The 13,277-nt window shown below is 45.3% G+C and overlaps 1 protein-coding gene across 3 annotated transcripts; it reads left to right on the forward strand.

Annotated features, from left to right (window-relative positions):
- Positions 1 to 5,906: 5,906 nt before the first annotated feature.
- On the forward strand, positions 5,907 to 8,405 carry DFL_002059 (uncharacterized protein; the record flags this gene model as incomplete). 3 transcript variants are annotated; one of them, XM_067630788.1, is made up of 1 exon in its annotated part: positions 5,907 to 8,405. In XM_067630788.1, one exon carries the CDS (start codon positions 5,907 to 5,909, stop codon positions 8,403 to 8,405), a length of 2,499 nt encoding a protein of 832 aa, XP_067493398.1. The 3 variants fall into 3 exon arrangements, with proteins under 3 accessions (XP_067493398.1, XP_067493396.1, XP_067493397.1); XM_067630786.1 differs by having other exon boundaries at positions 6,960 to 8,405; XM_067630787.1 differs by having other exon boundaries at positions 7,152 to 8,405.
- Positions 8,406 to 13,277: the final 4,872 nt, after the last annotated feature.

Here is a 13,277-nt window from a genome sequence, read left to right on the forward strand (position 1 = left end):
GCAAGAACCCTCCGCAAGGTGATGACATGCGCTGAGATAAGATCTGAACTAGCATACTATCAAAAGATAACATGAAAGAATGAGGTATTTCATAAAATATTATTATTTACTAGGGTGGAGGGGCACCAATTACCAAGCGGGGCATTGCTTCAACCTAGTCCATGTAAAATGAAGCTCAATGTATCCAACATCCCTGAACACGCAGCGGGCCGATGCCCGGGAGCAGGGCCATCAGTTGGTGTGCGGCAAAGACGAGAAAGTTATAAGTTGGGATTAACGAACTGTGCAATCGGACACCATTGCATTGTCTGAATATTGCATGAATGTACACAGTATGTTTGAAATGGGCACAGAAAGATCCACAATTTTTCCCTCTCGCTTGTAGGAAACGATAGATAACTAACCGGCTCGTGGGTGCTAAACCCGGCGCCTGTTGGTGGCGAAGGTGCTCCGAAGTTGCTAGGATATGATTTCGGACCGCAAAGTTGATTTGCGGGAATGCCTTTGTGCTGTTGTCTGCAATGACGCAAAGTAGTCTCGGTATATTTTGTTTGGGTGCTCATCCGCAAAATCTCTATGATGCGAACTAAACTACAAATTAATTGTGATTGGTCTATTGTGATCATACTTGTCACAGTGCCAGTTTTGTCCGTCTACACAACATATAATGCTGCGACTCTCGCAAGCTCTGCCCAAAATCGATCAATTGAACCTTAAAACACTGCCATGAAGATACATCAATTTCCTTTCGTCTACGGAGAAACACGGGCTAGTGATATCATCTTCCTCTTTTGAAGGAATCTAAAGTTACAATGCGATTTCTATGCCGCACGCGTGCCTGTGCGCGTGCCGTCACCAAAAAGCGCCCGCATGGTCCTTGCATAATGGCGTCAATTTTACAACGCCTCACAACTCAATAAGCGAATGGGTGACAAAACGCGCAACCACGAGGGGCCAATATCATTGCTCGAATAGTCAACTGAAGTCAGCCTAACCTAGGATTCAAAGCAGCGCTAATATGACTTAAGGCCTACCCGATTGTCTCGGAAGTCATGAAGATCTTGTGATCGATAGTCTAAACGAAGGCGTTCTTCGAAAGTCATGCGAACCTTTGAGGTTACAATCCATCAACGATCTGGAATTGGGACTTTCCAAATGCGTGATAGGATTGGATGCAAGTTGGATTTCGGTTCCGGGGTTGAAACTTAATGCCTGCATATATCTAGCGACTTTGGACTTCGAAGATCAACCGTAACATATGCAATGCAATGTACCGACGGGAAGTCATGGTGTCTTAGGCTGAATGGGGTCTATACACCCTGAGACCTAATTCAGTCGGAGAATTATCTACATAATAAGGGTTTAGCGTGATGAGCCTAAACAATGCATTAGGTGTATAGCGAAGGCTTGCTGCCTTGTCCTTGCCGTCTATTCGTTAATGCAACGGGTTCATGGCATAGACTTAGACCGAAAGAGTCCAAACATCAATGTTTTGCCACCAAACTACTATAATTATAAATTTTCCGGTCGTGCCGCATCTTTTTGAATATAATGATCAGCTGTGATGCCGACAATTGCATTTGTGTACGCAATGCTGTGCCGCTTGTCTTGGTCTGGGGCAAAGTTTCATCCTTGCTTTCCGTGATTCCGTGCCGAGAAGGCAAGATCGAATTTCGATGATGGGTGGGACTTGAGGGGGAGGGGTTACGTCTCGAACATCTGATATGGATGATAAGGATAACGATAATGCAACATGTGAGGTGACAAGATGGGTTAGGGTGGGGCTGGAGCGGAATGTTATAGTGATGGTTATAATGTCGTTGCATTTGCGACGAAACAACGAAAGGCCGACACCGGCCCGCGGGGCCTATGATCATATCTTCGGATACCATTGGAAAGTCGGCTTTTAATTGCTCAAGTAAACCCTTATTCAATAAGGATTTAATTGCAATAATTTTATGAATACAACAGACATATTCAATAGTACCTTCCTGAGGCACTCACCATGTAGTTCCAAAATGCAAACTGGGGCTCCTGTGGGTTTACCGTTTTCAGGCCGCGGCGCTGCTGGTAGGAAGTTTGTAATCTCCTGTGTAGGAACTGCAAGTTCTACCTGTAGAGTTTTATCCTTTGGAGAGCTAGTTAGATCGGTAAATTACGGTGTCACATTAAAACTGATAGGGCTTGGGTGTAATATTGAGCGGAGTAGCGTGGACTTGCATACGTTTATGATGACGTTGACTGCGGCTGGTCTCGTATACAGCTTCCTCGAAAACTACGGCCGAATTGTACTCTGAATAATATTATACGTCGCTCAAAAAGCGAAACAACATCAATATTATCTAATTTAAATATTTATTCAACCTAGAATCGAATTAGATATACTTCCGGGAAGCCGTTTTCCCAGCCATACAAAACAGATCCAGCAATATAGACCAGACAGCTATTGACCCACTGTAACGCATTGCGGTTAAGTCCGAGTTGTTCGATATAGGATTTGGATGGGCGCAAACACGCCGTGGTATAGCTTGACGTCAGTTGGATATGGATGCGATCAAGTCAAGTGCTACTACATAATAACCACTTAGAGGATTTGATATTGAAACTCCCCCAAAAGTGCCGCAAATCGCATATGAGACGGCTTAGAAACATTTCGTAGACGTGCTGCGCCTAATATATATAAAAACACAGGAAGGGAAGAAAAAAACTCAAAATTAAACACCGTCCCCCATATCCACCATCCCCACGCCTTGTTTCTCAGTTAGTAGCAGACACGGCCGCCGAATACCTTACCGATAAGCTAACGGCCTCTTTCCGTTTGTGATAGGTATTCAAGCCAGGAAATTAATTAGATTAATCGGGATGATACCTCTCGCATGCTGATCGTGGTATCTGTATCATTATTTCATATAAACCGTCTACATAGGATGTTACAAAATGCACTTCACGTGCATGTTCCATATGTACATTGCATGGTGATGATCGAGGGCGAAGCAAGCTTTTTTTGTCTCTTGCAGACGTGGGGTGCAGTACTTTATGTATGATGAACGATGAAGATATGGACCAATTCGGTTGAGGAATTAAGCGCCTGGGTTACCAAAATAGGGTTGGGGGGTTTTCCCTCTCTTCATCCGTCAGAGATGATATTTGGGGGAAATGGAGGAAGAAAATCAAGGGTGGGGATAAATTTGTGATAATAAGCATCTTCCGTTTCGGCTGTGCGGGCAGGTGCCATTCTCTCTTGATTCCGTGCAGGATTTGAACCAAGAAATGTGGATCACGGTCTGGATGTCTATGAGAGGCAAAGAGAAAATGGCATTTAAAGGCTAAAACTTGGTAAAAAATTAAGAAAGGTGGTGTGGGGTTTCGGAGAGAATGAATATTTTAAGCGAGAGGGATGCAAAGAAGGACACGGGAAAGACGCAAGAATGTCTTTTCTTGACGATCTCATAAAATTATAGGAGGAAAGACCCCACTTGCGTAGAGAAGGTGTGGCAATCGTCGATTTTCTTACCGTTAGAGTCTTTTTTTCTTTTCTTTCTTTTTGATGTCACGAGAGTATTTGTATCATGCAGTGAAGTTTGGGTGTTTCTTGTGTGACAATCGTTGCAGCAAAGGTTACTGGGAACAGCTGAGCTGTGGGTTAGGGATCCTAGCACTGAATTAAGCTCCTGCACCATGATCTTTTGATAGATAGCGATTGTCGTGTAATAGAACCCCATAGGGAATCCCTACTGGGAGCTCGGAGGGAAAGAAAAAAGGGAATCAGGTCGGATAGATATAAGGTATCAACCGCTAAGCCCTTTCATTCCCTGCATCATCGACCTCTCATAAGACGATCTCGAAACATTTGATCGGAAAGCTGCGAGAAAAAAGGAAATCCACAAAAAAGTAGACGCTCAGGCGGTCGTAAATTTAGTAACTGAAAACGGTGAGAAGGGAGTAATTCTTGCGTTGTGGTTGGTGGTTGCAGGGCCCAATGGGACTAGCCAGTTGGACGTTAGTTCTAAGCGCCTGCATCCCGGCTGGTGTGCTCTCCACATGTTCCTGGTTCGGAACCAATCATCCTGCAAGGTTTGACGAAGACCCGATGCAGATGCAGGTTTCTTCTTCATGCTTGATGCGAGGGACGGCAGAAGGGGGAGATTGACAGGTTAATGTATCTCTCCGGCGCAGATAGGTAGGACGGTACTAGACCAGGTGATGGGTTTCAGCATCGCACCACAATCCCTCTTACCATCTGGGGGACTGTCTCTGAATCGCCCAGATGCATATACGAAGAAAAGAACGCTACTTTGGTTTCGAAGACACACTTACCTGTGGATTGCGGATGGTTCATGCGAGATGTATGTGTATCTCTCACGCTGTGGAACGATATTGGGTCGCGGAAGCGAACGAAAGGAATGCTCGTGACGAAGAACAAACGGCCAGAAATAGAGCTTTTCGATCCCCAAAACAGCCATCTGTAGGCGACGCGAAGGTTGCATTGATATCTCTCATACACTCGTACGTCCTCTCAGTCAAGAGCTCAACGTTTTTAGTCTGCCACTTTTTTTTTTATGGAAACGGAATGGCTAACTAGTCAGAATCATATGATCTCGCTGTATAATGTACTACGAGAAGAGACATGGACAGCAGAGTTTGAGTTAGTTGCATGCATACTCTATTCTAATATTCTGTGCAGCTGTGTGGCAGCCGCCCACCGGGCACACCCCTCCACGATGCCCACCATCCAAACCCGGGCAAGGCATAATACCTGATCTCTATTCAAAGCGCCAAATCTGGGCCGCGATTGGACGGGCTGGAAATAAAATTCTCAACCATCAGTTCGGCTAGCTTGGATTACGGGCGCAGTGTCGAGAATTGATTGTCAGTCTACAGGCTCTCCGGCTCGCAAGAGAGATTGCGACCTGGTTAGTATATATCAACCACCTCGTGCAGCTTCACTACCAAAAGTCTTCCCTTCTCTTTTTTCCTTCTCTTTTTTCCTTCTCTTTCTTCCTTCGTGTTTTCCTAAATCGACGGCGTTGCTTTAATATCTTTTTTGTTTGTTCTTTCTGTCGACGTGCCATACTAATACATAATCCGGCTGGGAGTTATATTATACAGTATAACGGAGAATTCAAAATTCAGTTGATCTGGATTTGATTCTTTTTTTTGCCTATCTAATATAACTCATCTCGCTGTGCCATCAGAAGATACTATTTTTCTGTATATCTGTGGCACCTGCTGTCCTCGCCTGCGGAATCCGAAATCCCCAGCAGAAGAACCCGACTCGCCTCGACTCCAAGTCCCTGTGCCTATGCCTGTGCCTCCCAGCCAGGAACTTTGGTTACACCGCAGCCCAGCAAAGATCTGAACCACAGCTGCACAGCTGCTGTCTGTCTGTCAACGCTTTGAAACGAATTAATCAGCGTTGGTCTCTGCGCAGTCTTGCATTAGATTTTACTGGACCACTTACTTCATACTGATACCAATCCTCACTGGTCCCGGCCTGCAGTTGTACCTGTACGACTGTGCTGTATCGATGCATCCGAGCCGTCGCTAGTCTCACAACACAGACTCGACTTTCCAACACCCAACACGCTTACAGACGCTCGTTTCTAACAATATAGAGACGTCTAACAACGTATTCGCGCGAGCGAACAGATATATCATTCTCAGTTTTCGACCCTCTCACAAGGAATATAATTATTTATATCAGACCAGATCACCCTCTCGTTTTCGACTTGTTTTTCCATCGCTCGCCTAGTCTGTTTTATCTACAATAACGTTTTGCATATTATCGGCAACTTTTACTTTTTGGGATATCCGCACATATATATTTGCATTTGTTAATTTGTTACTATTTGTTCAGCGGTTGAGGAGATACTAAAAATCTCTTGACTTTGCTATCTAAAATTGCAATGGCCAGCAGACCCACTCTTTCCCTTCCTCAAACCTCTGCGAGGTTTGAAATGGAAAAGCCAGTCCCAGCCCATTCCCCATCTTCATCGTCGGAAAGTCTTACGGGGAGGAGGCCAAATGTCAAGCTTTCGGAACCACCAAAGCCAAGATTCTCGAATACGACTCTAAAATATGCCCAGATGCCACTCCCAACACCTCCAGATTCCGCTGGTCTCATGGAAGGATACAAACTGCAATTGACTCTTATGCCACCGACGCCGGGTCAGGCTCCCTCTGGATATTCGACACAGATGGCAAAGGCAAGGAGAAAGTCCCAAGTTCTTCCATATCTTCTCACCGTCGAAGATGTAGAAGATCAAACAGAATGCTTCTCTCCTAGTTCTACCAACTACTCCGGAGCCTCTGAGTTTGGAGATACTTATAGCAGGTCCGGTCGGGACTCGGGGTATACTGCGGCTGCAGATGCTCCTCCAGTTCCTCCTCTTAGTCCGACCGTGACTAACATGTCAAAGAATGGTTCGAAGAGAAAGTCTTCCAGGCTCAGCATCCAGACTTCTGCTGCTGACTTTATCAAGGAATTCAACCCTGAGACAGCTGTTGTTCCAAAGCCACCAGCTACTACTAGTTTGATCGTTTTGAATGACGACCGCAGAATGACAATGCAAAGCGAGGGTGCTTTGACACACGCAACCATTCCGATGACTCCAATTACTCCAAAGACCCCAATTTCGCCGTCTCTACCTTTGGCCAAGGCGATTAGATCATCCGGTCTATCCCTCGCTGAGCGAAGAGCTTTGGCTAAGTCGGGTGCTAAGGTTCCCGCTCCTTTGGCATCACCGGTTACAAATGAAGATGGTGAAAGGCTACCTACTAGCCCTCCACCATTGACCTCCAGGAGTGCAGCCCATGTTGAAGCTGGTCGTTTGGCAACTCCCCGAACCGCCACTTTCAACAATGTTCCAAAGCCAGAGGTCTCGACTCCTCGAAGTGCTACATTTGCAGTTCTCCCAGCTCCTCCATCCGCCGCCCTCCCTACCCCAAGAAGCGCCGCCATGTTCTCTCCCACAAGGACTCAATTATTCGGACCCTATATTCCTCACCAGAACGTGCCAATCGCCCAGTCGCCAGCCAAGGCTAGTTTCACCTCGCCAAAGTCTGCTACTTTCTCCCCCAGGAGTGTCGCCTTCAGCCCAATCCATGAAGATGTTGACCGTGAAAAATTGCGAACTCCAACCGCAGTCAACATGCTCGTTGAGCGAGCTCAAGAAAGCCAGCAGGGTTTTGTTTCTGGTCTCATGTCCCCAGTTGTTCTAAACCAGTTTCAAACTTTGTGGAATGTTGCCAACGGCCAGATGATTGTGAATCAGACCTTTTCCATGGGCATGTTCCGTGAAGACTCTTTCACTTTCACTGGTGCTGAACACTTCACATTCGGCGCCGATGCTAGCGCTGCCTTCTACCGTCTTTCTGCTCATCCTTCTCATCAGCAAGATGCTTTGTTCTCTGATCTCAAAATTCATCGTTCGAACCCAGCTACCCAGTTTGAGGTCCCAGTCATCCATCTCCAGCTCGAGGCCCCAACTCTGGAAGCCTCTGGTGTCGTTGCCCTGATTTACCCTCAAGTCGCTGGTATGGTAGAGGATAGAAAATATGACATTAAGAAGAACCCGAAGTTTGATGTTGGTGACGAAGCTGAGTGCTGCAGACTCGTCTATGAGCCCGGCAAGGGATTCGCTCTCTTCCACCCAGCTAAGGATGAGGAAGGTGGATGGCTCAATGTTGTCGTCAATGGTCGTGTCGGTTTTGACGTTATCGGAGCCGATGGAAGCATCTCCATTTGCTCCTCGACTCACGAAGAGCCACTCGTCACCCTTGACTTCGCCACTGCCCTGTTGACTGTTAACACCAGTGCCTGCAACACTATAAACTCTTTCTACATCGTTGATGTCGCTGTTGCAGCCGTTATGACTGTTGCTACCGTCGAAGGCCGCAGACTTCGGGCCATCCAGGAGGATCTCGACCAAATCCTTGCCTACGAGCTTGCTACTAGCCCCGAGATGAATCAACTCAGCCCACAATCAGCCTTCAAGCCAACCTTCGACTACTCTTTTGCTGCCGCCGTCGGACGCAAGAGCGAGGAATTTCCAACCAGGCGACGCGCTAACGGAGGGAAGAAGAAGTCCGGCGTCGGTAGGGCTCTCGACGACTTCATCAAGGCCCTTGTTCGATTCCTCAAGTCACTCTCTGGCAAGAAGCAGAAGAAGTCACGAAAGCAATCTGTCGTAAATGATTGTAACTCCCCACCACCAGCACACTTCGCCTCCCCGCACAATGACTTGGAAGAATTTGAATTCCCCTTCCAACGCCAGAACCCCCGAACTGCCAGCATTCACTCCCGCAATAACAGCTACCCAACCGTCGAGGTCAACCTCCCTCGTCCACCATCTGCAGCATACGTCAAAGACCGTGCTTCCCGAGATCTTTCCACCCACCACTGAACTTAACAAACTTCCTTTGTCATAACATTTGCATTTATATTTGCTCTTTTTGGCATCATTTGATATATCCCAAAAGTCCGAATAAATCTCCTTTGTAGGTTTTTGCTTCCGTTGTATGAAAAGAAAAGCGCGCCATCGTTTTTTGTAGATATGCACATGGCATCGCGGTTCTGTTTCCTTTTACTCCGCTTTTTTCGTTTACATCCCATGGCTACAAGCCTATGACCACCATTCATTTTTTCCTTAACTGTTCTCTTTATACTTCTTTTGTTCTCACTTCTCTCCTCACGTTGATTACGTCTGATATACCTTGTGAGCGATTTAGCGATTTCTTGATATTTTCCTTTTCTACTTTTTTGACCTAACGGAAATTTGTAATATGATTTTTGATGGGGAGGGACACCTTTTTTTTCTTCAAATACTTAGTTTTTTGGCGTCGATATTATGTGGGCACGCTGTTTTCGATTTCTCTTTGAGAGACTTCTTGAGTGAAGTCTTTAGTTTTATTTGATTTCAGTCTTTTTTGATACCTATTCATTCATTATTGATATCCCTGTCACTCTTTCTCTATATAACAATAAAAACCCATTCCCCTCCTTTTGAATCATTTTTTCGAAATGCCGTAATGAATTCGTAGATTGTAAATTTTGTGGAGTGATGTTTCGAAATTTCGTTGAGTTTGGATTCGTAGTTGGTTACCAGTAGTTGAGTTTAACAGATGAAATTCACCCCCCTGTGAATTCAACTCCAGAAGATATTCCACATTTGAATGTGTCAAGATACATATCGATACATATACTTTCGCAAAAGCTAGACCGATAACATTTCATAACTATCAAAATATATACCGAATTATAAAATATTCTTCTCGTTATATATACGCAAATTTAACCTTGCAAAGAAATACACCACATAACCTGTTCCAACAAGGAGGAAAACCAGAAATCTGGCAGGATCTACAATGGATCGCCAAAGAACAAACTTGTGTAGCGAAACAATTAATGAGAACGTAATATTAAAGTCGTCCATTATGTCCTCCCATCCGGTGCTCTCACAGCCCCACCAACCTGACTGTCCGTATTCTCAATGCCGCCTACTATAGCCCCAGGATACCACCCTATTTCTGCCCCTCTCGAACTTACAGGTGGTACCGACGGCATATCTGGTAACGCATTTCCCGCTCCTCCACGTTTCTTTCCTAAAAAGTATAAGCCCCCACCGATAAGAGCTAGCAGTGGGAGTCCTACGCCAAGGCCAACTCCCAATCCAACCTTCATAGCCGTATTATCGCTACTCGTATTCGTGGAATTAGGTTGAGAAGAACTATCTGACGTCGTACTCGCCTCATCGTCCCCAGTTCCCGGTGTTGTCTGGGTATCAATATCCGCAGGTGTACTCCTTGGACTACTGCTACTTCCAATATCCGCGCTGTGTGTCACTGTCACCTCCTTAGTTACCGTCCTTTCCTTTGTTGTAGTCCTAAGTGTTTCGGTTAATGTATTGGTTCGATTGTATATCCTAAAATCCTTGGAATTGAAGTTTCATTTAGTATTCGAAGAATCAAGGAGTTGGAAGTGGAGGTTTAGAGTTCGTGCTTGTGAGAGGATGGGTGCGACAGCCCATGTGTATGAAAGGGTGTTTGGGCCGTCTCCTGTAGAATTATGCTAGAGAAACTAAGTTGATAAGACTTCTATGATGTGGTTGATATCTAGCGCCATGGCATGTCTTGGACATCTGGACTCTATCTGGTGTGATATAAAATAACCAAAGACTTTAACACCTACGTACTTAATAAATCGTTATACCAATATTTCCCCTCAAGAGCACCCTGCCAAAGTCGTAAAGTAACACTGCCAAACTCAGCTTCCCACCGCGCCGTCACTTCGTCGCCAATATACCATTGTATCGAAGAATCAAAACGAGCATCTCCTGTGGCGCTTTCATCGAGGCCTTCGGGTTGTATAAAAAATCGTCCAGTGCCTTGCGCTGTTGTGGATCGCGAAAGTGTCGAGAGAAAAAGAAAAAGAAGAAATGTGCGCGAGTAGAACCGAATTCTTTTTGTTTCCTGGGCAGTCGCGCGCCGATGTGATAGTGCCTAGGAATGTGGAAGGGCTAAGGATCTCAAGAGGCTTATATATGCGATAAGGTATTGATAGAGGAGCTACAGGGGCCTCATCTTGCGGCTCTTGAGCAGATGTCGTTATGTGGAAGGAAAGGGAGATCGAATCTCTAATCTGGTTAGCCAATCCATACTTATCGATGGTTAAGGAGGCTGTAATTTTTTTTAATCCCCTAAAACTGCTCTCCTTGATCCCGCAGGCGGCAACTCTGTTGGCTGTTGGTGTTGCGGATCAGGTTTTGGGACAGCGTTTGACTTTTGAAACTGCTTTAATAGCAAGTTTGTACATTTTTGAGGGGTGCCTATTAAGGTAAATTATTAAAATACAACAGTCACAACACATTCACCCTAGCCGTCGAGGCGCAGATGGGATTGTACACACATGCAAACCGAGCGACTGAAAACCATCATGAAAATACAAAAACGCAAAAGCTAGAAATTCTCTACCGCCTTCGCAACTCTGCAGTTGTGAGAAAAGATATTTCGGAATTTAGAACTAGAAAGTAAAAAACAGATGGTGAGAAGTAAGGGAAGTATTCTCAAAGAAACTATAATACGTGATATGTGTCCCCATGGCCCATCCAAGATATTACGATTGATACATTGTTGTCCTCGCTGATATTTTCGTTGGATGCCTCAAGTTCCTTATCGTCTATGCGTAAATTGCGTTCCCTGTGTTTGAAATTTTGTTGTAGAATTTCTCTCGGAAGACTGTGCTTGTTATTTTCATTGCTAGCCACCTCGTTGGGAAATTTGTAACCGGTGTTCTCGCCGTTATATATATACAGTATATCGTGTCTCTCAGGGCTCTTCTCGTTGGTGTCGTCATAATATCTCATCTTTTCCGCAGTTTGGGGAAGCGGTTGAAACGATAGCAAAATGCCATTTGCTCGTTGCAATGCCTTTCCGGTAGGAGTATCTGAGATAAAATCCCAGTCCTCGCCCCCCACATCCCAATGCCATCCACGATGCCAGCCGCCACACCCTAGCCATGAAGCAGAAGGCTGCAATTCATTTTAAACGCGGTTTTCTCTAAGACTACAACCAAGTTTAAGTTTCGCGTTCTGACAGTGAAGTCCAGAGTAGCAATGAGCTGAGTTGTGCCTCGACACAGCTTTAAAAATAGTTCAATTACACCAATATTATAATCATCGAGCCTGGTTTTACGAGACATATAAGTCCAAGCAGCAACATGAATAGGCGCCAGGGTGTGATATGATCTGGAATTACGCCGAGGGCGATGCATGGTTATTACGTCGAAAATAGCGGTATTAGACGTTTGACATATCAAACTGGGGTTTTCGGTCGCAAGGATAGCACATACGGCGGTATAATGCCGTGTATAGAGCGCATACATAAGTGGTGTCATATGTATGCTTTCGAAGGCTCCGATCTGTAGATTGTCTGGTATCCATTCGGCGCGTAGCACCTCCTCCCGGGAGACCTGGGTCATTGTTTCCTGTGCTGGAAAGTCCTTCGGCAGTGTAATTATTCTTTGCTGGGTTATGTGGGGAATTGGCATTGTTCCCAAACAATTGGACTGGTTGAAAGCAGCGGGATGTTAATTAACCCACACTCTAGAGCTATCTTAACCTTGGCAAGTAGATCTTTGTTATCTTCTTGTAGTGCAAGTTGGAAAAATGATTCTTGTCTCAAGGTCGTGGAATCGGCAATCCCTACAGTATTTCCGGCGCTGGTCAAATTAGAAAGGCTTTCTGTACTTGCAAGAGCTCCCCGGCTGAGAGTAGGCCATGCCCTGAGATATCTTAGCAAGGGAGGATCATTCCTCACACAAATATTCTCGCGGTCCGCATAGCACCGAGTACATTTGAAATAGAGGTGCCAGAAACTTTCGAGAAGGAGCATCCTGACATGTATTAGATACGGCTTTCAATGTTTTATATAGCCGAGTAGCCCCCTTAAACTAGCGAAACAGATGCCCGCAGACCGATCTAGTAGGGAAAAGTCTACTTGCTTATGTTTGTCAAAGGCGAAGTCACCAGATGCAGAAACCTGTCCGTGATATTCTGGAATGATGACTTGATCAGTGTACGAATCTCCTTTTCCGAAGAGTTGAGCAAGGAAGTAAGCCTCGGCTCCTCGCCCCTTGGCTATCAGTTGACGGGTGATAGTTAAGGCCTTATGCTGGATTTCTGTGATCATAGATTTAGCCAATATAACAGAATGCTCTCCAGTCGGAGCATCTGCTGCTAGAACATTTCATATTCGGAAATGTTAGGTTCCATCCTAGAACGCCGGCTCGAAGATAGAACAAACATTCGAGATCCGCAATTCTAGTTACGAAGTATTACGAAAACGTTGCTCTGGGCTCTATAGTACGATTTCTAAACAAGAAGAAACTAGGGAAATAATAATTAGTCTATAAATTATAATTGAGTTGGAAGTTGATTCAATGGCTGGCCGTGCTAAGGCTAAAAGCTTGAAATTTCGAAAGAGATAGATTCAGGCTCTTATAAGAGCTACACCAACTGCACCACCATAATTCGCGTAACATGTGTGGCCCTGTGTGGGTTTCACAGCAGGGAATTTGGGCGAGATATGGGGCTCTGATCGGCCGCGAATCCAGCTTTCGCCGGTCCAAGATGCATATGCATAACACCTCCACCACAATAGCTAATAGCAAAGGATTTTGGTAACCTTGGTCTCGTACCCAGACGTCATGAAGGGCCGAAGGTAACCTCAAAAACATTGAAAAGCTCCGGGCCAAAGTGCTTCCTGATATATATATATAT

This window comes from Arthrobotrys flagrans (genome assembly GCF_004000055.1).
Source record: "Arthrobotrys flagrans strain CBS H-5679 chromosome Unknown unitig_3, whole genome shotgun sequence".
Taxonomy (NCBI): Eukaryota; Fungi; Ascomycota; class Orbiliomycetes; order Orbiliales; family Orbiliaceae; genus Arthrobotrys; species Arthrobotrys flagrans.